At 63.0% G+C, this 26,558-nt stretch overlaps 2 protein-coding genes across 2 annotated transcripts in view; one reads left to right on the forward strand and one right to left on the reverse strand.

Moving 5' to 3' along the window:
* MPND (MPN domain containing) overlaps positions 1–8,321 on the forward strand; it is a 9,008-nt gene extending 687 nt beyond the window's left edge. Inside the window, exons 3-14 of the mRNA XM_049639640.1 lie at positions 8–171; positions 900–1,136; positions 2,771–2,903; positions 3,632–3,716; positions 3,886–3,982; positions 4,263–4,335; positions 4,416–4,492; positions 5,285–5,453; positions 5,575–5,645; positions 6,143–6,232; positions 6,895–6,987; positions 7,787–8,321. Of these exons, the coding sequence (XP_049495597.1) occupies positions 8–171; positions 900–1,136; positions 2,771–2,903; positions 3,632–3,716; positions 3,886–3,982; positions 4,263–4,335; positions 4,416–4,492; positions 5,285–5,453; positions 5,575–5,645; positions 6,143–6,232; positions 6,895–6,987; positions 7,787–7,873 (1,376 nt within the window). The 3' untranslated portion in view covers positions 7,874–8,321. The remainder of the gene's footprint in view (positions 1–7; positions 172–899; positions 1,137–2,770; positions 2,904–3,631; positions 3,717–3,885; positions 3,983–4,262; positions 4,336–4,415; positions 4,493–5,284; positions 5,454–5,574; positions 5,646–6,142; positions 6,233–6,894; positions 6,988–7,786) is intronic.
* SH3GL1 (SH3 domain containing GRB2 like 1, endophilin A2) overlaps positions 8,320–26,558 on the reverse strand; it is a 30,507-nt gene continuing 12,268 nt past the window's right edge. Inside the window, exons 2-10 of the mRNA XM_049639639.1 lie at positions 13,566–13,634; positions 13,189–13,261; positions 12,118–12,261; positions 11,641–11,774; positions 11,386–11,544; positions 10,980–11,083; positions 10,376–10,500; positions 10,227–10,283; positions 8,320–9,686 (exon numbers count right to left, since the gene is read on the reverse strand). Coding sequence (XP_049495596.1) covers positions 9,490–9,686; positions 10,227–10,283; positions 10,376–10,500; positions 10,980–11,083; positions 11,386–11,544; positions 11,641–11,774; positions 12,118–12,261; positions 13,189–13,261; positions 13,566–13,634 — 1,062 coding nt within the window. The 3' untranslated portion in view covers positions 8,320–9,489. The remainder of the gene's footprint in view (positions 9,687–10,226; positions 10,284–10,375; positions 10,501–10,979; positions 11,084–11,385; positions 11,545–11,640; positions 11,775–12,117; positions 12,262–13,188; positions 13,262–13,565; positions 13,635–26,558) is intronic.

Here is a 26,558-nt window from a genome sequence, read left to right on the forward strand (position 1 = left end):
GAGCTCTGGGCCTCTGTTTCCCCCCCCGGGTCCTGCCGGGACGCGGGGGCGGGCCCCGGGGGCTGCGGCGGGCCCGGGGGCGCGCTCACCCGGCGCGCGGTCACGCTGCGGGTGCTCCTCAAAGACGCGCTACTGGAGCCCGGCGCCGGGGTGCTGTCCATCTACTACTTGGTGAGCGTCCCCTACCCCCCATCCCGTCCCGGCTGGGGCAGGAAGGGGAAACTGAGGCCCAGAGCTCTCCTCCCACCGGCCAAGCCCAGGTGTGGGGAGGGGAAATTGAAACAAGCATCCAGACCCAGCACGGACCCTTCTGGGCTGCAGGGCATCGTTTACCAAACAGCCCATTCCACAGAGGAGAAACTGAGGCTCGGAGAGGACACCACCGCTTTCCTGGTTGTGTGACCTTACTCAACCTCTCCATATCCTGGTTTCCTCATCTATAAAATGGGTTTTTATTTTTCCTGTCGCGGGGTTGTAGGAGGGTCAAAGGAATACAGCGCCCAGCAGGCCGCCTGCTACACTATGTTTTACACGTTTGCTGCTGTTTCCTTGGGCCTTGTGAGTGGGGGCAGTTCAATGAATGGAGCACTTGCTGTGTGCCAGGCTGTGTGCTGTGTGTTAGGGACCAAGCAGGCCCTGTCCCTGCCCGTTGGGGGCTCACGGTCCAGTGAGCGGGTGGGCAGACACAGAGCTGGGCAGTTTTAATCCAGGCTGATGTCCCTGTGGACATACAGGGACCGGGAGGCATGTAAGCTGGTCAGCTTCCTGGGAGGGATGCCGTGGGCAGAAGTGGGTGCCGAGCTCCGGGGAGCAGTGCGGGGGGGAGTCAGGGAGGACTTCCTGGAGGTGGCTTGGTGGGTACCAGGGCCCGGGTGGAAGCCAGGCTGCTGTTACTGCAGGGGAAGAAGTTCATGGGGGACCTACAGCCCGACGGGAGGATCGTGTGGCAGGAAACGGGACAGGTGTTCAACTCACCCAGCGCCTGGGCCACCCACTGCAAGAAGCTGGTGAACCCGGCCAAGAAGTCCGGCTGTGGCTGGGCCTCTGTCAAGTACAAGGGCCAGAAACTGGACAAGTACAAGGCGGCCTGGCTCCGGCGACACCAGCTGCACATTCCCACGGCTGCCGCCGATGAGGTGCGTCCCTCAGCCTCCTGAAGCGCTGTTGGATAAGGAGTACCCAGAGTGAGCACATTGGAGCTGGGCCCTGTGGGATGACGGGGAGTTTGTCAGAGCGAGGCGAAGGGAGGAGTTTTCAGAGGGAGCCGATGACAGCAGGGCCGCGGAGGTAGGAAGCCACACAGCGCTTGGGGAACCGTGATCAGCGGATGCAGCCTGAGGCTCACGTGTCTTAAGCAGCTGAGGGGACTGGAGACAGTGGCAGGGACCAGATCGGGGAGAGTTTCTAACGCTATGATAGTAATAACATCTTTGAATATTCACCAGCTGGTGAGCTTGGCCTAGGGTCGTCTCTGGGTGCTAATTCTCCTTCGTATGTAAGTGAAGATCCTAACAGTATCCGTATGTGTCGTATATGTATATCTTGCTGGCAGATCGGAAACCTGCAGGGCCGATGGCAGGCTGGAAACAGGCGGGGAGGACTTGGGCTTTTTCCCTGAGGTGGGTGGGAGCCCAGGAGGGCAGAGAGGATGGGCAGACCTGACTCAGGTGCCCACACGCGCCCCCTGGTGGCCGCCGTCTGGCACAAAGACTGGGGGGTGGCCAGGGTGAAAGTTGGGGACCAGGATGCAGGTTGACAGAACCGGTCCAGGCAGGAGATGATGGGGTGGACCGGGCGGACAATTGATGGGTCAAGAAGCGGGCAAGTTTTGGCCGATTTTGAAAGTGGATCTCACTGGATTTGCGGTTGCATCAGATAGATGTCGGTGTTAAGAGATGAGGCTGCCATGGGGACTGGGGAGGATTGGGGGACAGTCAGGTGCAGCGTGGTTATAGAGCTGAGTGGAGGTGCCTGGGAGCACCCCCCCCCCCCTCCCCGAGACTTCCAGGATCAGCCGGACGCTGAGTCTGGAGCTCAGGGGAGGCTTGGGCTGGAGACAGGACTGTGGGGGTGGTCAGGCCAGAGACAGGGTTCCAGTCCCAAGAGTGGAGGAGACTGCCCCGGAGGAGAGCAGGTAGGGAGACAAGAAACCCGAGGACCCAGCCTGCACACCGGGGAGGGGTGGGAGATGGAGGGGACTGGAGAGATGGGAGGGAAGCTGGGTCCCTGGGGCGCTCCCAGAAGAAGGAGCCGGGACCAGCCAGACCCTGCGGCGAGGAGGAAGAGTACAGAGACCATGTGCCTGTTGGGTTTTGGACACTGGGAGGTCACCCCAGCAGGGGCAGTTGAGGGCAGATCGGGAGAGATTATTGGGAGAATCTGGTAATGGATCGACAGGAGGTGTGCTAATTGCCTTGCAGGCATTATTTTATTTCACCCTGATGCTGTCCCTGTGCGCTGGAGGTCATTAGCCCCTTTTTACAGATGAGGAGAAGAGAGCTCAGAGAGGTTAGGGCGCTTGCTAGAAGCTGCACAGCTTGTAAAAGCGGAGGAGAGGTTTGAAACTCCGCCCGGCAGCTGCTGGAAGGTGCTCAGATCTCTGAGCGGCACCAGGACCTCAGGCCGCCTGTGCTCACTCGCTCCCTCTAGTGGGCCCCTGGGGCAATGGCAGGACCCTAAGGCCAGCTGAAGGTCTGAGTGGAACTTGGTGAGGAGGGTGGGTGGCGCCCAGCTGAGGGTCCTGCCGCCTGCCCCGCCCCGCCCCCACCAGAGCCCGGCCAGTGAAGGGGAGGAGGAGGAGCTGTTGATGGAGGAAGAAGAGGAGGAGGTTCTGGCAGGGGTCTCCACTGAGGACAAGAGTCGGAGACTACCTGCCAAGGGACCCTTGGAGCCTGCGCACCCAGGTGAGAGGCTTAGAGGAGGGCAGGAGGCGGGCAGAACTCGGGTGAGGAGGTGGCTGGGGGGGGGGGGGTGCAGATCTTGCGTTTTTCTCAGCACTCCCGACATGCCTGGCGGACTTCCTAGTTCTGCCTAATTTCTTTCTCGCGGCCCGACTTCTTTTTTTTTTTTTTTTAATTTTTTTTTATTTTTTTTGAGGGAGAGAGGGAGAGAGGGAGAGAGGGAGATCGTGAGCGGGGGAGGGGTGGGGGGAACAATCCCAAGCAGGCTCTGTGCAGTCAGTGCAGAGCCTGAGTCAGGGCTCAACCCACAAACACTGAGATCATGACCTGAGCCGCAATCAAGATTCTGATGCTCAACGGACTGAGCCCCCCAGCGCCCCCCACCCCCCTGCCTGGCTTCTTAAGCTCTAATGCTGGATTCCTTGGTCCCGTGGCCTGATTTCTTCACTATGCTGCCTGATTTCCACGCTCCCCTATAGGATTTCGCTGCCTGGTTCCTTTGGCCCCCCTGCCTGGTTTCCTGGGGTCCTTGCCTGATTTCCTAAGCCCTTCCTCTGGTATTTTAATCTCCTTTTTTCCAGTTTGTTAACCTGCCACCTGATCTCTCTGTTCCGGGGCCTGATTTTTAAAGCTGCCTCTGGAGGTTTTTTCTTGGGCCGCCTTGTCTTTGTTTTCCACTTCTGGGCTGGGAGGGATTGAGGCTGCCTTTTCCCCCCTCGCCCGCCCCACAGAGGCCGTGCCCCCCGGGAAGCGGGTGGAAAACAAGATCCGGGTGCCTGTGCGGTATTGCATGCTGGGCAGTCGAGACTCTGCCAGGTCAGACACACCCTGTGCCCGCCACACCCCCGCCCCCAGATTTCACTAGCTCTTGCGGGGGGGGGGCGGGGGGGACACAAGGCCTCACATCCTTAGCGCTGGCTCTGGGGGCTGGGGAGCTAGCTCAGGGCTGAGTTCCTGAAGCTGTGGGACCCTCTGGCTCCTACAGGAACCCCCACACCCTGGTGGAAGTAACATCCTTCGCTGCCATCAACAAGTTCCAGCCGTTCAACGTGGCCATCTCCAGCAACGTGCTGTTCCTGCTGGTGTGTGCCCAGCTGTCACCTTGTCCCTTGAGGGCCAAGGGCGAGACCTGGGCAGGTGGCTGGGGCACCTGGAAGGGGTCCCTGGGAGGTTGGCTCTTGTGAGGGCAGGGACCTTTTCTGTTTTGTTCACTGCTGCTAAACAGTAGGCACTCAATCAGTGAAGGAAGGAGGAGGCCGATGGGGTGGTCCCGGCACATTGCAAGGGCTCTGGCCCCGAGGAGAGGCACTTGGGGCTGGGCCGCAGCCTGAGCCGCTCTTCTGGTGTCCGTCCCCTCCCCAGGACTTCCACAGCCACCTGACTCGAAGCGAGGTCGTGGGGTACCTGGGGGGCCGCTGGGACATCAACAGCCAGAGTGGGTATTTGGGGCCAGGTGGGCAGGGGGGTGTCTGGGGCTGGGGTTGATGTCTACACCTTCTCTTCGCCTCTGCACAGTGCTCACGGTGCTGAGAGCCTTCCCCTGTCGGAGCCGGCTGGGGGATGCGGATATGGCGGCCACCATGGAAGAGGAGGTGAGGGGGTGCGGGGGGTCAGGGCGTTGTAGGGAGGGCTCGTGTGGACACAGCTGTCCTGGCTACCCTGTCCCGGTGGCTAGTAGTGCAAAAACGAGTGTGCGAAAGAGTATGTGTGAGCGCCCGCCCGGTGGCTGTGACCCTGTCCGTGGTCCTGCTTCCTCTGCACAGGTGGCCGACCCTCTTTACCCCGAGCCTCGGTTTCCAGGCCGTGCCTGGCACATAGTAAGAGCCCAGTGAATATTAGCTGCCACTGTCAATAGCGTTGTCATAGTGGTGCTTTGTATGTGCCTGGCTCTGTGCAACGTGCACCACACCCACCTTCTGGCACCAGCAGTGACCCATGGGGACAGGCGAATAGGTGCGGATTCTGCACGCACGTCTCTCGGCCCACCTCTTTCTTGCTCCTTACGCCAGCACTTGCCTCTGCTTGCTGAAGGCGTCCAGAAATGCCTGTTCCTGCCCAAGTGCACACACACATCCTCCTATCTGTTTAACTGTTTGAGTGCCCGCTGCGAGCCGGGAATTGGCGATACAGCCTGCCTAAAATAAACGTTTGCCTTTGCTTTGTGACAGGTGCATCTTTTTTATGTATTTGTTGACTGTTCCCCCTCCCCTGGCCTCCTAGAGGGCGGGGGCGGGCTCTGTCTTGGTACCGCTGTGTCCCCGGGCCAGGCACACACAGCAGGCACATATTAAGTGCTGGCCTCGAATGGGGATGGGATGCGGCAGGTGCGCTGGCGGCTGGGAGGGGAGCCCCTGGCTCTACCGCAGCCTCGCCTGTGCCCCCAGATCTACCAGAGCCTGCTCCTGCGGGGCCTGTCCCTCGTGGGCTGGTACCACAGCCACCCGCACAGCCCCGCGCTCCCGTCGCTGCAGGACATCGACTCGCAGATGGACTACCAGCTGCGGCTGCAGGGCTCCAGCAACGGCTTCCAGCCCTGCCTCGCCCTGCTCTGCGGTAAGGCCTGGGCCGCGCGCGTGCGTCGGGCGCGTGCGTCTGTGTGCGCGCGCGTGCGCGCGTGGCGCTTCGGGGCCGCCGACCTCTCCAGGCGGTCGCCACTCTCACTGTCCTCCCGCAGCCCCTTACTACTCTGGCAACCCGGGCCCCGAGTCTAAGATCTCCCCCTTCTGGGTGATGCCGCCCCCCGAGGTAGGCGGGGCTGTGGGGGGAGGGCAGGGTCGCGGCGCTGCGGGCCAGGAGGGGCCTGTCGATGGTCCGTGGCCAGGACTCTGGTTCTGGGTTCATTTAGGGGATCGGGGACCTCCGTTTCCCCCCGTGAAACGGGACCATAACCGTCGCGCTGTCCCGGGCTCCCCGGAGGGCCTGGATGTTGAAAAGGCGCGGGCATCACGTGGAGCCCTTGATACTAACACGGCCTCCCTCCCAAACTCTGCCGAGTGCCATTCCCCACATCTGTCCTGGGGTCAGAAATCGGGCTTGGGAAGCCATTCCAGGGTGCGTGGCTCGCTTGGCGGCCTCTCTTGCTGGGGGCAGGGCCACGCTGCCTCCGGAGTCGCACGGCAGCCTTCCGTGGAGGACCCACGTGGCTCTGAACCTGGTCGCAGTGTGATTCTCTGACTGCTGGCCCAGGACACATCCCCTCGTGGGATCGGAGGCTGGGCGTGACTGGCTCGTGTCCCTGCCAGCAAAGGCCCAGTGACTACGGCATCCCCATGGACGTGGAGATGGCCTACGTCCAGGACAACTTCCTGACTAATGACATCCTTCATGAGATGGTGAGCTCACTCCCGGGCGGGGCGCACAGGGCCCCTGAGAGGGGCGGGTGGGGCTGAAGGACCCCGCTGGACGGTGGCGAGACTGCAGGACTCAGGGTGGCTGAAGGCGCCACATCGGGGCATAGGCCAGACTCCTCGCCCGGGGCTGAAAATCACCTGTGGCTTTAGGCTCAAGTCCCTGATCCTTGCCCACCTGCTCCCCCCACCTGGCCTTGCTGTTCTGGAAGTTACCGGAGGTGCCCCCGCCTCGGGCCTCTGCACCTGCACTGATTCTCCAAATGGAGGCACGTGAGGGGACTTGAGGTGGTCCCCCAGCTGTTTTTTGGTGTCGATGTTCCAAGTGGCGTTTGAAAAAAGCTAGTTGGTCACACCTGTGGGATCCCGGATACTGTTGTTTGGATGAGGCTGCGCAAGGGGTCCGTGTCAGGCTTGTGCGACACTCAGTGTGCCTCCCTCTGCCTGGGGCTACTTCGGTCCCCCTCCAGGGGCCTCCTGCCGAGCTCCCTGGTGGCACTCCTCAGTGGGCGGTCTCCCTTGGAGTCCTGGGCACCTACGTGCCATATGGGACTGAAGCCCCACAGGCTGCCCACCGCTGTATCCCCGGCACCTGGCACGGGCGGGAGGGCAGGAGCGAGGAGTCCCATCGGCCCCCTGTCCCCCAGATGCTGCTGGTGGAATTCTACAAGGGCGCCCCTGACCTCGTGAGGTTCCAGGAGCCCTGGAGCCAGGAGCACACGTACCTCGACAAGCTGAAGGTAAGACTCATGTCCCCTGTCTCGTGCAGACTCCGTAGGAAGACAATGTGGGGGGAGCCCTCGAGAATCCATCCGCGGGCAGCCTGAGAAACAGTGTCCTAAGTCCCGTATTATTTCAGCTGGGTGTCAACGCTGTCAACAGCATTGTTGGGTCACAGCTGGGTGGTGACGGTGACGGGGAGAGCTATTCAAGAGCAGCTAGGAAGGGGAGAACCCGCGGACCCTGGGCCGTGGGGATGGAGAAGCCACACTGGGCCCTATGTCACGGCGTGGGCGCCCACCCGAGTGCACAAGGGGTCTGACTCAGAGCCTCAAGCGCCGGCAGAGCTGAGGCGAGCAGAGGTCTCTCCAGCTCGCCGGCCCTACAGCCAGTGGGACGCGGCAGGGCTCGGCGGCCTCAGGGGTGAGAACTGGCTTCCTGCCTTGTAGAGAAATGCAGTTTTGCACGTTTGCTTGTTTTGCTCAAACTTCAAGAGTGACTAGAGCTTCCGGCTGCCACGGGTCACTTCCACCCCGTTGCTGGGCTGGTGGGGCGGGGGGCAGCCCCCGGCGCAGAGGGTGTGAGAGCCTAGGCAGGAGGCAGCTAGGAAGAGAGTAGGATTTGGAGCGTGCAGAGAGTCCTCCCCTCCCCAAACCCAGAACATTCCGCGTGAGCAGGCCTCCTCATTTAAACATAAAACTTTGTCTTGGGGACGCTACCATGTGAGTCGGTTAGGAGAGCCTCTGCCCGGATGGAGGGGAGCCGGTGAGGCCAGGACCACCGGGCACAGCCCTGAGGCACCAGCCCTGCTCCTTTCAGATCTCCCTGGCCAGCAGGACACCCAAGGACCAGGGCCTGTGCCCCGTGCTGGAGCAGGTTTACAGCCTTCTTAAACAAGGGAGCTGAGGCCCCGCCTGCCAGGGCCTGGGGGAGCCTCTTGGTCAGACTCTGATCCACCTCCCCCCCCCACCGTGGTTTGGGCTGAGGGGGACTGGGACCAGGGGGTTCTCTTGGGGGCTGTGCCGCTCTGTTCCCGTGCAACTTAGCTGTGCGGTGGTTGGGGCACGGATAATAAAAGACAGAAGCAAATAGCCTGGGTGTGTGTGTCTCACCCTGGGGGGAGGGGGAGCCCCCCCGCTCTCGTCCCTGGGCACACAGGCTGCTGTCTGGGCAGCGGTGCAGGAGGGGTTGCTCGGAGCGCCCACGTTGCGGGCTTCCTGGGGCTGCAGGGACATCTGGAGGATGTGATGCCTGTGCTGGTGGCTGGGCAAATGACTTTTCCCCCGGCTCCCCTGGAGACTCACAGAGAGCCGGGGAGGAAGACCCGCCCTGCACCACACCAAGCAAGAGGCTGTAGAAAGAGACATTTAATACTTAAAAAAAAAAAAAAAAAAAAAAATCAGGATTACATTTCGATCTGCCGATCGTGGCCCAGGTTCCACTGCTCATGTCTGCCGGGAGGTCTGTGCTTCCCCCGTGTAATGGCAATGAGGGGGCCTCAGAGCCAGGTGTCCCTGGGGCCTTTGCAAGGTCATCAGAGGAGGGGAATGTGATCCAGTCCCGAGGTCCCCTAGTTGCGCCAATTTTTGGGTTAGACAAGAGAGGAAGTAGCTGCGGGGCTCGGCTCTGTTGGTCAGGGCGGCTGCCTGCCTTGGTCTGTCTGTCGGAAGATGGCTGGGGCCGCTGTCAGCAGTGGGGACAGTGGCTGGCTTGGGATTGGGGAGGCGCCTGTGACCCTCCTCAGGGTGATCCCAGGGGTCTGGGACCACCTGCAGGACAGAGGCCACAAGACTCCTGTGGTCCCGTCTGTGGTGCACACGTGTGCCGTGGGCACGGCTGGTGGTGGCGGTTTGTGCCAGAGGATCGTCCGGTGTGCTTATCTGGGGCAGGGCACCCTACACTTGGGAGGCGAGGAGGGGGTGCGGGGCAGGGTGGAGGGCACTGGAGGAGGGAGAGGACGGCACCTCAGAGGCTGCTCAGAGAGGGCCGGCCTTAGGGGAACCCTGAGGACCCCAGGCTCATCTCTCCCCAGGGAGGTGGCATCCACGGGTGTGCCAGGGCCTGGGGAGCCCTGGAGTTGGGGCTGGGAAGGAGTGTTGTGGGTGAATTGAAAAGCAGGGTGGTGAGTGTCGGCCAGGGGTCCTGCTCAGAACCCCCATCTCCTCCTGTTCAGGGCAGGTCTCCTGGGGGGGGGGGGGGGGGGTGTGTGTGTGCACGCGCGTGTGAGAGTGAGGGGGCCCACCTGGAGTTACCCGCTCCTGGAGGCGTGGGAGGAAGTTAGTGTTTCTAAGAGCACCTTAGTGTTCGCCCCCTCGGGGCGCGGGGTCGGGGAGCGAAAATACTGCCCGGCCCCCAGACTGCCGCCTGGAGCGGGGACCGCGGGGTGGGGGGGGCCCTCGTGGAAGCGGGCCCCTCCCCGACATCCAGCCCTGCTGCCCCAGCGAGGCCTGCCTTCCCCCACGGGGAGCGCCCGCGGGCGCCGCCCCGGCTGCAGAGGGCCGACGTGGACGGGGCCGACGCGGTCACTGAGGCAGGGGCACCAGCACCTCCACGTAGCTGAGGGGGAAGAAGCCCGACTGGCCGTGGAGCATGCCCTCGTACCAGTTCTCGTCGATCTGGTTGGTCAGCGTGATGACGTCACCCTCGTGGAAGCCCAGCTCCCCGGCGTTCTCGGGCTCGAAGTCGTACAGAGCCTTGCAGCTCGGCTGGTCCAGCGGGGCTGGGGGTGGGGGCTTGGCTCAGACCGCTGGCTCCTCCCCCCCCCTCCCCGGGGGCTCCTGTCCCCCGAAGGGCAGCTGCTCCTTCCTCCTGCCCACCCAGCTTTGTCAGCAAGAACCAGGGATGAGGGATGGGAATGGGCTCCACGAGCGGTCACCAAAACGCTCCTGGGAAGAGCTAGGGCTGCGCGGGGGCATCGGGGTGACAGAATGACCGTGCCACTCAGAGGGCCCGGAGCCTGCTGGACACTCACGCCGATGGGGGGGCGTGCTGCCTGGCCCTGGCGCCGAGCTTCCCCCCCCCCCCCCCCCGCCGGCCCCGCTGGGTGGGCGGGGGGGGGGGGCCCCCCCCCCCGGGGGGGGGGGGGGGGGGGCCCCCGCCCAGGGGCCCGGCCCCCCCCCCCCCCCCCCGCGACGGGCCGAGAGGACTGGCAGCAGGGGTGTCCACTCCCACCGGAGGAGGGGAGGAGGGAGGCCCTCCTGAAATGGACTAGCAGGCCGGGAGCATGTAAGGGCGGGGCCGCGCCTGCGGGGACACTCACGCATGCTCCTGCTGGGGGTCCGGATGGGCTTCTCAGAAGATCGGAAGGAAGACGAAGCTGCTCACACACAAAGCACAGAGGGGGTTGAAGACCCTGGGCGGGGCCTGGCTCTGCGGTTTGGGGGGGGCGGCCCCCTCCCCGCTCCTTACCTGTGATCTTGGGGGCCGTGGCACAGGGGAAGCCCCCGTTGGACTGCTCGGGCTCCCCAAGGTCGAAGGGCTCCCGGGGCTTGGGCTTGTACTCCCGCTTGGGGCGAGAGGAGGCTTCCCGCATCCTGTGTGCAGGGAGGAGAGCGGGGAGTGGCCGGCGGCCGAACCCCGTGTTATCCACGATGAAGGGACGCCTCCGCCTCCCGCCTTTTGTGCTGCTGCCCCCCGGGGCCAGGCCTGGGCGCAGAGGCCCGATGGGTCTAACCACAAGGCCCCCCGCCCCCCCCCCCCCCTCCCCCGGCTCGGGCCCTTCTCAGAGCCTGCCAGCTGGCCAGGTCCTGCCAGACCTGAAGTCCCTTAGCATGCCCACCCTGCCTGGGAACATGGCTGCGCGAGGCTCCCCTTCTCAGGCACTGGACTAGGACTCTCGGGAGACAGGAGCCCTGCCCCCCTGTCCGAGGCCACTCCAGCCCTCCCCTCTGACAAGCGAGACAAGCCCGACAGGTCTTTCTCCTGGAACCTCCACCCTGAGTGCACCCTCATAGAAGCCGGTGGCATGTCCCGGGTGCCCTGAAAGACCGGCCCAAAGCAGGACGGGGCTCACCTTCGCTTGAGCTTGTCGGCCAGCTCGTCCAGGATCTGCACGGCCTGCCGGTGGTAGTCCAGCTGGGCATCCACCAGCGCAGAGAGCTGGCTCACCTGCTCGATCTGCAAGCGACCGGCTGCTGAAGGGGAGGCTCTCCCTGTGACCCCTCCCCCCAAGGCCGCCTCTTCAGGGAGCCTCTCCAGAACGCTCCTGGCGCAGGGGGCCGGCCCTCTCCCCATCTGCCTGACCCTACCGCTGCCCGCGGAGGTGCCCAGAAAGCTTTAGGGGGCTTTGAGGGGAGGGTGGCTGCCCCCTTAGGTCCCGGAGGCTCCACCGGGGCGCCGAACCCGCTGCGGGCGGGGCACACGTGACTCCGCCCACCGGCCCCGCCTTCCGGGCTCCCCCCAGTGGGGCCCAGACGCACATCCGTCTCCAGGAGGTTGTGCATGCTGGTCTCCGCCACCTCCTTGGACTCTTCAAACTTCTCCAGGGCCTGGCGCAGCTCCTCATCGGGGATCCTGCCCTGCCGCTTCTTCTTGTAGTCGAAGTCCAGGCGGCGGCCCTCCAGCTTCTTCAGGTGGTGCTGGGGTGGGGGGTTGTGTGTGTGAACTGGGGAGCCACACTGGGCAGGGCACGCGGGGGTGGGGTGGGGGGTGGGGGGGTGGGACGCGGGCAGCACCTGGATCTCCTTCAGGTCTTTGTCGCACAGATTCTGCAAGGGGTCGATGAAATTCTGCTTGACTTCTATGTCCAGGGAATCTTTCACCTCTGCCAGGCGCTTCATGGACTCCCCTGCATCCAGCAGGGCGTCGCCTGCGGCAGAACCCAGAATGGGCAAGAAACTGTCACAGGAGGCCGCAGCCTAGGGGCCCAAGACACCCCAACTTCTAAACTGTCCTCCCGCCCCGGGGCCCAGATGCCAGAATTCAGGACCCCATGAGGGACCCTATGGTCTGATCCTGAGCCCCAGCAGCCAGGAGCTGGCGAGGACGGTTGTCAAACGACCCCCCACCGCAAGGACCGGCTTCCCCAGAATCAGCTGCGGCTGGAGGGCAGGCCTGCCAGCGGCTGTGGCCCTACAGCCAACACTCCGATCCTCGCTCGTCCCCACAGAAAACTCCGCAGCGGCAGGGAAGTGGCCTCCCGCGGCCCTCACCGAAGTTGGACTCGCCGCCCAGCTCCTTGCCATGGCGGATCATGCACTCGCCCAGCAGGCCCTCTGACTGCGGGTAGCCAGGGTTCTTCACCTGCCCGCGGATCTTGGACACCGTGTTGAGCATCGTCAGCTTGGCCCGTGAGGCTGGAACAGAACAGGCTGGGTCGGCACGCGGCCAGTCTCGCTCACGAAGCCCGGAGGCCTGCACTTGACCGGCCACCGGCTGCTCCTCTCTGGGTTCCTCCTCTCCCCAGCACCCTTCTTTCTAAAGCACTGCCCTGGCCCAAGGGACCTCGGTTCCTATGCCTGCTGACAGCCAGGCTCTGCGAAGAAGCTCCTGCACAGACCTCCCCTTCTGTGCTCACCTCAGCCACAAAGGAGCCCCGGCGGGAGGCAGGAGGTGACCGGCTCCCCTGGGCCCCCCGGGCCTCCTCGTCCTGCGGCCCAGCTGTCATCAAGAAGCTGCCTTCCCTGGCCCGGGAGGAGCACCTCAGAGAAGGCGTGGGGGGCGGGCGCAGGTGTGCACAGGTGCCCCAGACACAGCCCTCCGCTGGGGTGGGGGGAGGGGAGCCACGCACTTCCCTCCGCCTGCTCCAGGCCGTCCGCGGCACAGGCCTCGAGTGGACGTGACTGGTGTCGCCGCGCGTCCCACACCCATCACCTCCTGCTATGGGAACCGGCCCTTGGATTTCTCTCAGGGAAAGGTCCCTGTCTCCCTCTCGGACTAGGGGACCCCACCTCATGCTCCAAGGGTGGGCAGGTGGCTGGGGCCTGGCGCATGGGTGGGCGACCGATTCCAACTGGTCCAGTGAGTTGGTCATGTGGGAAAGACGCTCTTTTCTGCTGGGACTGTCAGCCGTAAGGGTGATTTAAGGCTAGGACTGCCACGCAGAACGAGAGCCGCCGGATGAAGTGGAAAAAGTGCAGGACTGAGGACATCCCTTGGACCCTTGGGATCCAGCCACACACACAACCTGCCCACCCTGGGCATTTCAGTTCTCTGAGCTCGTACGTTCCTCCTGCGAGCTCCAGTAAGGGGAAAATTCCAGACTAGCTGGCTGGTACCCCTACCTGGGTTGGGCTGCAGGTACTCAATGGTTCTGGCCAGCACTTCTGTCACAGCCTTGCTGGTAACGTCCACCTTCTGTGAAGGGAGGCAGCGTGTGGGGGTTTTATAACCATCATGCACCGGAGGCCAAACCCGGAGCCCCTGGAGAGCCCTCGCCCCGCTCCCTCGCCCCGCCTGCCTCAGAGCCCACACAAGGGCCGCCCGCCGCTCGGAGGGCTGCTGGCCTCCCTGCCTACTTGTGGTTCGCTACGCGGGTCCCCCGTGGCTGGGGGATCTGTCCATCCAGGAGCCCCACCCGCAGCCCAGATGTGACGCTGTGGCCACGGGCACTTGGTAAACGGTGCTGAGCACCAGGCCGGGCGCACCACCTCCCCTGTACCTTCTCCATCTCCTTGAAGTCCTCATCGAGCTTGGTCCCTTCGGCGCCTCCGACCTTCTCACTGACCAGCTGGGGGACAGAAGGAGGGAAAACAGTGTGAGCCTCAGAGGAGGGAGAGGCCCAAGGATGCTTTCCAGCCACGTCCACCACCAGTGGGAGCAGACCGAGGGGTCAGCACATCCACGATGGCTCCCCAGGATGCCGAACATGACAGCTGGTGGGAAGATGGGTGGCCGAGCAAGGCCCCGACTCCAAACCCACACCTTCAAACCCAGGGCTTTGCGGGGGGGGGGGGGGGGCACCTTCTGCTAGAAGGCAGAAGCCTTCCCTGGCCATGCCTACTCGAGTGCCCCCCACCCCCAGAGACCTGCCTGGGGCCAGCCAATAGCTGAGTGACGTTCCCTCATGGGGCTGAAGTGCTCACACGCAGCCAGTGATGCCATGGTTCAGCTCTAGGCATGGGGAAGAGGTTCACCAAAGCCTCTTTGCTCAGGGAATCACACACCTCCCTCTTCCCACTTTCCCTGCATTTCTGGGAAGGAATCTCGGGAACCCTGGGCCTGACACTTCCCCGATATGGATTCTCCCTGGGCGCCTCTGGGAAACCAACAGATCTGCAGTGAGGAGGAGGTCCTGTGGTTGAACGGATGTGGGAACTGCCTAGTCTCTTTGTGGCCTCTGCCCCCCAAGCAGCGTCAAGAGGAGACGGGGCTGAGTGCCCCAGTGGGTCAGGGGCTTTCTACTAGGCTGAGCCTGGGAGTCCAGGAAGGGCCTGGGGTGCAGGTGAGGCCACCGCGGGGGGTGGGGGGGGGGCAGGAAGGAAGCGGGCTGGTGCAGGGCCCGCCCTATGACTGCTGCCACCTGGAGCGGCTTGGGCCTTACGCCATCCTCCCAGGGACCTCGTAGGAGGGGCAGGGGCCACCCTCCTGCTTCTGCTAGCCACTCGGTGAGGAAAGACCCTGGTGTCTCCCTGGGCGTTGACGGGGCGTTCCATTTTATTTCATGGGACGGTTTCAGTTCTTTCGATGATGATAAAACAGGACATTCTCAAATTCAGTGGTTGCCAGAGAGGGAAATGAGTTCTCTGCCTGACGTGAGACCAGACTCTTCTGGTGAACTGGGTGGAAGCTGGAGCAACAGTGCTCAAAACCACACCTTCCGGGCCCGGGTGCAGGAGGACAGGGACACGGGGCCAACAGGGACAGGTCTCGGGGCAGGAGCCACAGCCTTCCCCCCAGGGGAGCGGCACGGGACGACCCTGCAGTCTTCCAGGGGCGCGGGGTGGGGGTGCCTCCCTTGGGAGCCCCCAGCTCCTCAGCACCATGCGTAGGGATGGGTTTTCCGGGCCATCCTTGCACCTGGGCACACGGGAGGCCATGCTGGAGGCACCCGGGCCCCTCCTAGCCTCCCTTCACCCTGCCCGGGAGCTCGGGGCTCAAGTCCCTCAGGTAGCAGGTGACTGTCCCCTACATCCTTTCCCTCCAGGGCTCGTGGTCTTGGAACCAGCTCAAACGGATGAAAGCATGACAAGAGGCCCACAGGGAAAACCAAAGGAGCCACACGGCAACGCAGCATCAGAATCCGCACCTCTGCGTGTGGGCTCACCGGGCCGCGGGCCGCGTCCAGTGGACAGGCCCCGAGGGCTCCACAGGGAAAGCCGGAAGCCATGTCGGTAACGAGGAGGCACCCTTGGGTGTAAGGAACGGGGTTTTCTAGGAAGCACAGGCCTCCTGTCACTGAGCAGCCAGCCCCGGAAGCTCAGGGGCTGGGATGCTGTCTGGGTGGAGGGGGCTGGAGGGCCCCAAAGGGCCCGTCTGTGGGGAAGGCTGCAACCCCGACATTTCAGTGCCATTCAGGAAAAGCGGACCTGACGAGAGCAGCAGACGCCATCACAGAGACAACACCTCCGCCTGTAAAGTCTGCGCCCCAGACGAAGAGGAGCTCACCTTCCGTGCTCCCTCGCTCGGTGCTCACCACAGCCTGTCCTCCTCCCACGCCTGGTGGGTCCGCTCTTCCCCTCCACGTCTGAGACACAGCCGGGGACTCCCACGGGCTCACGGTGTGGAGGGACCGTCCCCCCACTGGCTGAGCCCCGCCTGGCTGCGGACCCGCTCCTGCAGCGCGATGGCCGCGCTGGTGCGTGGAAACCACAGCCTCCTGGGCCCCACCGATCACCAGCAGCGCTTCCGTGACGGCTGCCGCCGTGAAACCCGTGCTGGCACCTCCCGGGGGCCAGCACGAAGCCCAGCCCGGGCCAGAACATCTCCAGAGCTCTGCCTCAGTTCAGACACAAGCCTGTGCCCCACGTGGCCCCCACGAGCCGAGACTCGGTGGGACCTGGCAGCGGCCTCCGGAGGCGAATCTCCGTGTCCACCCGCGCTCCTCGCCCACCTGGCCTGGCTCTGCCCGCACGGTGGGCCTCAGGCTAGCACTCGGGGACCGTGTCCACGGAGGGCCTAGGGTGGGGTGGGGTCTCTCCTGGGGGAGGCTGGGCGGCTGTGTTAATAAAGACCATGGCTGGGCCACCAGGCACCCGCTGTGTGAGTACCGTGCTCCGGGGCACCTCTGAGCGGTGAGGTTCCGGTGTCCGTCTGCTTTAATGGCTTTACCAAGATTCCGTGGGCCTATCCCACGAGCTGCCGGCCGTGAGTTACCCTTAGAGGAGTTTTAGTGCCAGCGCCTTGCCAGGCTTCTGAACACCTCCAGCAGGAAGGAAGTTCCCTCTCTTCTAGTGGTACCTGTTCTGGAAATTGCACGAATGGACGCTCACCACGTGTCTGGCCTGATACTACTCCCGTACTGCTTCTGACCCTCGGGAAGAGCACGCTCTGCCCCCGGCCCAGGTGGCAGGCACCCCAGGGTGGGATAGGGATCCGTGGCTCCATGCCCGAGTTCAGACTGCAGAGGCGCTTGCTGCCGGTGATGGAGGAAGAGACCCCGCTCCCTGTACACCTCCCTGCTCGCCCGACCCCCCGCACTGCTCTCCGGGCACTCCCTGGGCCCAGATCCCACCTGGCCTTTCAGTGATCGCATATGCAAGGCTGTGTCCACAAGCGGCTGCATCGGGCAGACGGCGGCCTGTCGCAGGATCTTGTGTTTATCAGCAGTGGACCTCACGGCGCCACCTGTGAACTGGGCACCTGGGAGGGGAGCGAGCTGGGGACGGAGCCGAATCCTCAGCCCAGAGCACCCACGTGACTCCCGTGGGTGGGTGTTGGCCTGTGGGCTTCAGTACCAAAGACCAGTTGGGCAAGGGGCTGTGCTTTCAAAGACTGGCCTTATTGTTCCAGAGTCTTGGCCGTCTTTGGGGAGTGAGGGATCGGGACACTCGGGAGAGAAAGCGCACGTATGCAGAATGATCCCCAGAGGGAACAGAGATGCCGTGTGCCATGAGCAGTGGTCAAGCGGAACACAGAAAGGCCAGGGCAGGGTCTTTCATGGGGGGTGGGGGAGAAGCACGGGGACAACTGTCCACACCGGCAGGCACATCTGTGTGCGGCCACTTGGTGGCAGCTGGGGAAGTGGCACGAATCCTGCTGAGTGGGAGGAAGCCAACGGCAGCCTCGTAACCGAATCATCTCTGCAAGGAAACCTGATCGATACACATGACACGGAAAATGAAGGGGCCGATCTGCAGGCTCAATGACCTGGGCAGGTGATCTGCTTTGATGATCTAAGGGCTTAAGGGGAAAAAAAAAAAAGGAAGAGGAGGCTGGCACAGAGGAGCGGGGAGAAGGGGGGACGAGCGGGGCTGCTCGGGGCCACACGGTCTCAGATGGGGGCTAACGTTTTCCTACTCGTGTCCTACACTGTGTCCAGCCACCTTGTGCCCTGGTGGCCTACTTGTAACGCTCAAGGACCACCTCCCAGGCTAACACTGGAAGTCACCTGACCTCTCCTGGCGCATGCTTCCCCTCCTGCCTCTGCCTAGCTGACTTGGTCCTGCCCATCTGTGGGCGTTAGGGTGACATTCCCCACACCATCCTCAGACGTGAGGGCGAGCCCAGGGCCAGGCGTGGAGGGGAGAAGCTGCCGGTAGGCACTGCTGGAGAGCCCGAGCGACTGGCCTGGAATAGGTGATGGAAACAAGGGGCCAAGGGGAGCCCGGAGGGCCCAGGCCCAGTCACTCTAGCCCGGCCACTAGGGCTGTGGCCCTCGACTTGCCATCCTGAGGATCCGGGCCAGTGACCAGGCCTCCTGGCTCTCAGGTGTGAGCACCTGCTGCCCCAGTCAGCGACGGCTGTCAGGAGGGGGTGGCAGGCCAGCACTAGCTGACCGCCATGGTGTGATGAACTGTGTCTGCAGCAGGAAGAGGTATGGACCGGGCACGGGAGTCCGTCCTGGCCTTGAGGAGCGCCCCTCCGGCACGGGAGAGGAGACCGTCAGACGTAAGAGCAACGGAGAGAAGAACGTGGTAAGAGTCACAGAGGAGGTGTAAATACGCCCAAAGGGCAGCAGGTAGTGGCCGCAAAGCCAGTGCTGTCTGAGCCAGACCTGAAAGGCCGGGTCCCAAATGGCAGGGCCAGGCCGGGTGGGCAGAGAGAGACATGGGTGAGACGCAGGTTCGGGCCACGAGGGCTGCCGTTCCTGGACTACTCAGTGCTGGGCCCCGTATCTACTCAATGAGGACGCAGGGACCAGAGGGCCCATTTAACAGATGAGGAAACGAGGGTGACAGGCCATGGAGCTGTATGTGGAGACGGGAGCTGTGCTCAGACCCACGGGACCTGCCGGTCCGCCTACGCGGTGCCCTGTACTGGACGACCGGTGAGCAACGGAAGGAGGGTGAGGCCCGGGGCCTACACAGGGCCTCCCAGGGCTATGAGGAGGGGTCAGAATGCGGTGTGCACCAGGCCTGGACGTGGGAGGCCCCAAGAGGCCACAGGCAGAGCTGAGAAATTCCTGAGCCAGGGTGACTTCATGGGGAGGGACCCGAGGACAGACACACTCTCTCCAAACCCCTTCCCACTTGGCCTGCCCTCCCTGCCGCCTCCTGACATCTGGAACGCTCTGAGCAAACGCGGCAGAGCGGCCCCTCTCGGGTCTTCCGTCTCATGACTCAGAACCACGGCACGCGCAGGGCGCGGGGCTGAGCTTGTCTGCTGCCCTGCCCAACGAGAAACTGCGGGGCTCCTCCAAGCTCTCCTTCCTCCTCCCACCCCCCTGCGCCCCCACCTAGGGGCGCCGGCAGAGACACAGCTGGTGTCCTCTCTGCCTAACGGGACTCTCTCTTTCTGAAAAGGCGAGGCGAGCCGAGTGTGCTTCTGCGGAGGCGACGTGTGTGGCGCCCCGGCTGCCCCAGAGCCGCCTTCTCTCGATGTGTCCGTTCCCACCCGGAAACCTTCCGTGGCCCCCAGCGTGCCCAGGATACTCGGGACAGTTTCCAGAGGCCGGGCCCTCAGGGCCTCGTGAGTTCTCAGGAAGAACTGAAGAACCGCTCGCTGACTGGGGCGGAGCTCCCACTGGCTCTGAGAGCAAAGGTCACAAGACGCAGGGCTGGGCCACCGCCCCGGGGGGTGAGGGAGAGGTGCCACTGAAGTAGGGGCCACAGAAACATCATGTGTGCCCAAATGAACCTTCCCGCCCCTCGTGGGTGGAGCAGGAGGATGTGAAGACGTGTCAGCGACAGACTGGAGGTCTTGGCACCGAGCGACACGTTATCCGTCGCAGGCGCTTCGTAAATATTTGTGCGCTAAGTCGCCACCCCCTCTGGTAAACCCCACGGAGGGAAGGGCTCCGACAAGTCAGAACTTCCTTAGGCGTACCGGGAATTCTGCAATTTCCCCGTACCCTTCGGGCTCAGGGCGCACACTTCCTCTCCTCCTAGAGATCAAAACTCAGTGTTTCCTCAACTGCAGCTTTTGGTGAAACGGAGCAGTGGAAGCGATCAACCAGGAAAAGTCTCCCGACGTTACGTTCCACACAGAGGCTCCAAACTGGGCATGGTGGCCACCAGATCAGGCCCCGGCGAGCAGACACACTTCCGCACGCAGTATGGCAGGGCCTCACGGGAGCCTAGTATTGGTGCCAGAAGACAGTGGCCTCTGAAAGCCGGGGCGTTCCCTCAGCAGAAGGGGCAGTAGCGGCTGAGACGCTGGCTCAGAAGCAGAAGCCGGAGGCCCCCCAGACTGCAGGGACATGCCAGCTGCCGGTCTCCCGGCCAGACGGGACTGGCTGTCGTCTGGGGAAAGAGCCAGGAAAGCTGTGCAGAGGAGCCTGGCATGGGGGCCCCGGTCAGACCTGGCCTCTTGCCATCTGGACCCCCGTGGTTTTCTGCCACCTGCAGGACCGGCGTTTAGGTCACGTCTCAGGCGGGCTCAAGCCTCCCACCTCCCCATACCGCTTGGCTCCTCGAGACGAAGAGCAGGGCCCCCGGGCTGGCCCGGGAAGATCGACACTTTGCTGTCTGGAAGGCGGTGAGCCGAATGCCGCGTGAAGTCCCAGCTGCCGCTTCCCTGCCTGGCACATGCTGTTCAAATGACGGGGGAAGGCCCTGGAGTCACCTGTCTGGCTTAATCCAGAAGTCTGAGCTAGCCATGGCCACTGCACTGGGAGCAAAGCAGGAAGCGAGCATCGGGAAGAACTGACTGGAGAAGGAAGTGGCGAGGCAGACGGGGAGAATCACTCAGGGACTGTCAAGGCGGAGGGAGTGACGAGTCAGGTGACGAAGCTCTGGGTGTCGCTGTCCCCGAGACACAAGAGGGATGTCGCTGAGGCCTGGTCTTCAAGCCCCGACCTCTGCTTCTGCAGGCAACACAGTCCGAGCACCAGCCGGGAGAGGCTCCCACAAGGCAGACGCTCAGGAAGCTGCCCCTTCGGCTCCAGCTAAAAGGATTTTTCTTCACTGACTGCAAAGTCCCGGGCCCACCCTCCCCCACACGGTCACACGAATTTCCTAATGAGGTTCACGACACCTAGGAGTCTGTCACGAGGTCCCTTCGTGCCCCCTCCACGTGCCTGAACCAGGCCTGCCCCCTCCCTGGTTCGGACTCTCCTCACCCCTCCCTGGGGCCCGGGGAGCCTCCACACTGGCCTCCCTCCCCGGGCCTTGCTCCTGCCTCCTGTCCAGGACTCTCCGTGAGCCAAGTCAGGGCCTGCCACCCTCTCCAGGCACCTGCCCGGGCTTTGCCTGCACCCCCAGGACTGCTTCCGTGCCCCCAGTCCATCACTTCAGCCTAACTGCTGGGGGGAGCCAGAGGCCCCAGCTTCAGTGTGATGTCCTGTTAGAGGCCCCCAGGCCCCCCCCTCAGAGCACTCTCCCTAACTCTGGATACCACGTTGGTCCCTAGCTGACAGCACACTCCCAGGGTGCAGGGACCATGTGTCTTGCTTTCTGCCCCAAGCCAGCAGGTTGCATGGGCTTGATGGATACCATCGGACTGGCTGGCCCCTCTTCCCACCTACAAAGGGTCGCTCTTGGACAGGACAGGGTCAGTGTGGTGTGCTGGCCGTGCCGCGGCTGCTTCCCTTCAGGGCCGCCCCCCCCCCCGCCCCCCCGCCTCCCGAGGAGGGGCTAACGAAACACAGGCGCAGTGGCACGGACCCTCCCGGAGGCCAAGTGAGGGGCCGAGAGGAGGCAGAATGGGCACAGGCAGCTGCAAGTCGTCTCCTGTTGCTTCAGGGTCCCAGCCACCAAACGTACAGAGCTGGCCTCAGCCCTGCTTCAAGGAAGTGCCTGTCCCTCCCCCAAGGTGACTCAGCAGTCCTAGGAGATGGAGTAACCAGAAACTCGCCCTGCCCGGCCTGGGCTCCACGTGCATGGTGTGGGGACAGGGCAGGCTGAGTGTCGGCCTGCGGAGGGCCCAGGCTGGCCAACACTGGCTACAGACAGGGATTTCCCCTCCCAGTCCGTCTGGCCAGGAGCCACAGGACTGAGCACCCTCCCCACGCACCGTGGTGGAGCAGTGACCTCTAGTCCTAGTCTTGGCTCCTCTGGGGACCCTCCCGGTTTCCTTGTCAATGAAATGGGAGTGTTGGCCCAGGTTCAACTGTAAAGATCGACAATCCTCGGATTTCCATTAAGATGCCAGAGCTTCCCCACAAGGAAGCAGAGGCCACTTAACAAAACTGGCCCTCCTTTTCATCCACAGTTAACCAGGTCGCTGATCGATTATACAGAATCTGGGGGAGGAAGTGGCCCTGCTGGGTGCTGGGGAAAGCCGGCTTCCAGCTGAAACACTCATGGCTTGGAGAGGAAGGCAGGACAGCAGGAGCTGAGAGTCACACAGCACAGATGATGATGTTCCGTGGTCCTTCTGTCATCCTTGAGACCCCAAAAGGAACGGAAAGAGCCACCTGAGACCTCCAGCAACCACGGGGCCCAGCTGCAGCCTCTGAGCAACTACCTTCACCTCATAAACAGGACAACTAAGGCCCAGGAGGCGAGGTGCCTTGCTCAGGGCCAGGCAGCGTGGTGCACGCTGTGAGTGAGACCAAGCCGGGCGGAAGGGGTGACTGAGCCCCAAAAGTGTTAAATCACCCGTCTCCGGAGGCTGCCCCTGCACTTCTCTGGCTTGTTTCCTCGTTTTCTTTTCCCTCCCTCCCTTTCTTTCTTTTTATTTATTTATTTTAAGAGAGACAACACAAGTCGGGGAGGGGCAGAGCAAGTGGGAGAGAATCCCAAGCAGGCTCCATACCACCAGGGCAGAGCTCCACGCGGGGTTCGAGCCCACAAACAGTGAGACCATGACCTGAGCCAAAGTTGGATCCTCAACCACCTGAGCAACCCAGGCGCCCATTTTCTTATTTTCAGAGGCTGGGTGTCAGGGCTCTGGGTGCAAGGGAGCTGATTAATAACGAGCACTGGTCTGCTGGGGACTGAGGTCGGCCCTTGGGGTGGGCTGCAAACCCCAGCCCTCCCACCAGCAAGTGTGGGGCCGATCTTAGGCCCCTGCAAGCGGGTGGTCGGGAGGACCTTTCCTGCTCCTGGATGTCAGGCCAAGGACCCAAGTTACCTATGCTGGCCCAGAGGCAGGAGACCTGAATTCAAGGGCCGGCTCTGTCCTGAGCCTTCTGGAACTTGACACAATACCCATGGCTCAGGGCTGACACGAGGCCAAAGCTCCCAAACACCAAAGAGCCCTGGACAAATACCAGGGGCGCGCCAGACTGGAGCTCTCCGGGGGGGTCCACCAGTCTCCCTCATGCAGAACCCTTCCCGTGGCACGGTGTTGCTAACCTGGGAAGAACTGGATAGGACTCCCTCGCCCCCACCTGCTGACTGTGGCTCTGCCCAGAACACACCCTGGGAAAGGGAGAAGCAAAGCCACAGGCCCGGCAGAGGGACCAGCAGACTGGGGTGGGGGCTCAGGCTGTGAGCTCCCTCTGCCTCCTCCCAGGACAGGTGGAAGGAACCAGGCCCGCCGACGGGGGGACTCTGAGCTGGGCCTGATCCCAGCTGGCATCCCTGACCGTCCAGACAGTTTTTACCAACTACCAAGATGCCAGCAATTGTCTGACGCTCGTCTCCTTGGAAAAGGCCACACGTGGGATTCATGACAGGGCTAAAATGTCTGGATATGTATCAGCCTTGTGCGTTTTATCGTCTCATCTTGGCGATGAGGCAGGAGGGCTGTGGGTCACACAACTGGGAAAGTCAGTTTCAGACGAAAACTTATAAAAAAGAAACACCCAGCCCACAGGCAAATGTAATAAATCCCCCGAGTCCTGCCTGGCCGGGCGGCGCCAGCCCCGCGTCGCTCAGCGGGTGCCGTGCGGTGGCCGCCAGCTGCCGGTCCACAGTCAGGGTGGCGAAGCAGGATTCTGCTCTGCGTGTGCAGAGACAACAAGGGTGTTCCACGAACTCCTCTTTTATCGATGGCAGAGCTGATGTAAGACTAACTCTTCAGGAAGAGACAGGAGATGAAGTTTGGAAATCCTGCTTGGAAGGCACAGACGCAAGGTCAGTATCAAACACCGGGAGCACAGCTTACCACACAAGGGGCTAGGCGCCCGGGCACAAGTCTCAATGAGGGGCCGTGAGTACCCCAACCACGACGAGCTAAGGTGACCGATGAATCGATCTAAAGCCCAGCGCCCCTGCCTCCTGGAACACAGAGGCCGTCGCTCCTGTCTCTAAGACCCCTTCCATTTTTAAAAGCCTAACTAATGAGAAGCCACCTCTTCCAGGAAGCCCTCCTGGTTCTCTATCACCTGCCTCCTTATCTAGGCAGGAGCGATGTGGCCCCTGGCCACCTGTCCCCTGGCACTACTGGCCCTTCTTTTCTCAAGCCCCCACCCCCTTCAGACATCACCTTGGACCAGGTTCACTCGAGCTGCGTCTTCTGTTCGGTGACGGCACCGCCTCATCCCCATCTCTTTATGGTCCTCCGCCCGCCGGACTGTGAACTTGAAGTGAGCAACCCCATCACTGCTGTGCCCACGCTTGAACCAGGAAGGACCTGACACGACCTCACACACCGCTCCGCGGTGGCAGCGGACTCAGGAGCTAGCGGACGGCAGCACCTGTCCGTATCCCCAACTTCCCCTTGGTGTCTGCTTGTGGGAAATTCAGGCCAGGCTGGCACTCTGGCTGGAGGCCGCCAGCCCAGCTCCCTGCTCTCCACCCCAGGTCTGCCCACAGCTGGCTCCCTCACCAGAGAGCAAAGGTTCGGGAAAATTTGCAAAGAAAAAAATCTGAGCAAGCCAGGCCCGGGCTGGTTCGCATCCAGAGGACCCCACTCCCGGAATGGCAATGGTTTCTTATCGACAGGAACCCGCGTGAGAGCCACAAGTCTGTGGTTTGGGAGCACAGGACACAGGAAAGGAAGGCTGGCAGGCAAAGAGCCTCTAAAGACCAAACAGAAACACGCCAGGCTGGAGCTGTGTGGGACCGGGCCCACACACGCTCGGGGCGCCGAGGGCCGCTGTGAGGGCAGAGCTCCGACGCGCAGCTCCCTGACACAGCTCCAGGCAGAGGCTCTGAGTGCGTGCTGAGGAATGTACCCTCACCCGGCTCGACTGCTCACCTGTCATATCAGGGCGGTGACAACAGGCTTGGCTAACAGGTGACTCACGGCCACGGTGGCCCACGGTCCCCAAGACCGGTTTCTTCCAGCGTGGCTACAAAAGCACCCGGGCAGGTGCTGATCCCAGGGCAGCACGTGGCAAGCAGGGAGAGGTGAAGCCATCAGCAGCTCTCAGCCCGGGAGACCAACCCCTGCTGTGTGTTTATGGCCGTGACCCTGCCCGACCACTCCTCTCCCTACACCCCCCCCCCCTCCGTTTGTCCAGGGGCACTCGCCCTTCTCAACTGCAAAGTCAGTCTCGAGAACTCAGAGCTGGGAGGAGTCTCGGAATCTCGGTGCAGTCACCGCAGCACAGACCAGCAGGGCCGAGGAGAAGGGAGCGGCCGGGGTTAGGCCGGCAGTTCCGGCGGTCACCGGGGCAAACTGCTCCTGGGCCCCCAGCTGCCACCCACCCTTCTAGTGAACGGAGCAGGCAGACCTGTCCTTTCTCAGGATGCGCGGTCAGGCCTCGCACATGCACACGTGCGCACGCACACACACTCGCTGTCACCGTTCGTGCCCCGGCAGTGGGCGAGCACCCGGGGACCGTGCTGCGGGCCACAGACGGAGACGAGCCGTTCTCAGGGGCCCCCTTCTCCTCCCTCAGGGCTCATCTTCACTCCAGCAATGCCACCTGGGACAGCCTCACCCCCCTCCCCACCCCCAAACACCAACTTCCAGTGGGCAGTGTGCCTCCCGTGAGGAGCTGGGAGGGTGGCGGGGGCCTGGCTCCCATTAGGTACCGGGACAACCAATATCCATTGAGACAACAGATACCGTTAGCACGCACAGCCCGCCCTCCGGGAGCTCCTGGGAGGGCACTCTCGGCCCCATGACTCTATGCAAGAGGCAGCCCCTTCTGAGCCTCAGTTTCCTCACCTGTACCACAGGAGGTGGGGGCGACGTGCTGTGGGACTCAGTGTGAACGTGCTTTAAAAACCACAGACGCCTGCTGCTCGCTGCGGGGCACAAGACCCAAGGAAAGGCGGCCAGGAAGGCTGCGTGCAGGCAGCAGCCGTATGCAGGGCCCCACGACTCCGACAAGGCCCAGAAACAGGATCTGCCGTGGGGCCCACGTGACAGGGGCAGTAACGAGTCCGCGTTCCTGGGGTGAAAGGCCTTCTGAGGAGCCCCCCTAGGAGGGACCCACGGCTTCCCACACACCCAGGCAGGGATAAAAACCACGTCCACAGCAGGCCGACCTGACGGCTCTTCCTCTGCCACAGAAGCCCCACCCGAGGGGACAGTGACGGAACCTCGACTCCAAGAAATCTCACAGCACCAACCACACAGCTGATGGGCTGTACCCAATCCCGAAGCTCCACCTGTGGGGCGGGGTGGGCGGGGTACCGAGCTGGAAGGAATGGGTGGGAAACCCCCAGTGGAGAGGGGCCCCTGGCACACAACTGCTCCACCAGTCTCCAGTCCGCCCTCTTCTTCCCGCTCTCACCCAGCCAACCAAGCCCGCCTGCCGGCCGGCCCTCACCACCCCCAAGTGGATTTCTACCCTCCATCCGGGCTAATGGGATTCCTGCCCCCAGCGCCCCCACCCGAGACCCCCGTCCTCCCCATTCTCCCGGATGGCGCTGCTGTGCGCATCCAGGCCGCACTTCCACGCAGGGAACGGAGTTTCACCCCCACGACGTGGGGTCAGGGTCGTGCTGCATTGGCCAAGACGGCAGTGCAATTCTGACTCAAGGTACTCTTCAATGAGGCTGTTTTTATTTTTTGCAGGAGAAAAGCAAGCCTGTCCTCCCAGTCTGGTGGTCTTCCCCCCCGGCCTTCCTTCTCTGTCGTCACCCATGTGATACACGTCTGGCGTTGCCGCTTCTTAAGCTCGGAGCCGTAAGAATGCTCAAATCCCTCTCCGCCTCGTGACGCGGGTCTAGCAGCCAGGGCCACGTCCCAGCACCCGGGGCTGCCTCCGCTTCCCCGGAAGGACCGACTCCACAGACTGTGTCTGGGCTCCCGGATGAGGGGTAAGAAC

This window comes from Panthera uncia, chromosome A2 (assembly GCF_023721935.1).
Source record: "Panthera uncia isolate 11264 chromosome A2, Puncia_PCG_1.0, whole genome shotgun sequence".
NCBI lineage: Eukaryota > Metazoa > Chordata > Mammalia > Carnivora > Felidae > Panthera > Panthera uncia.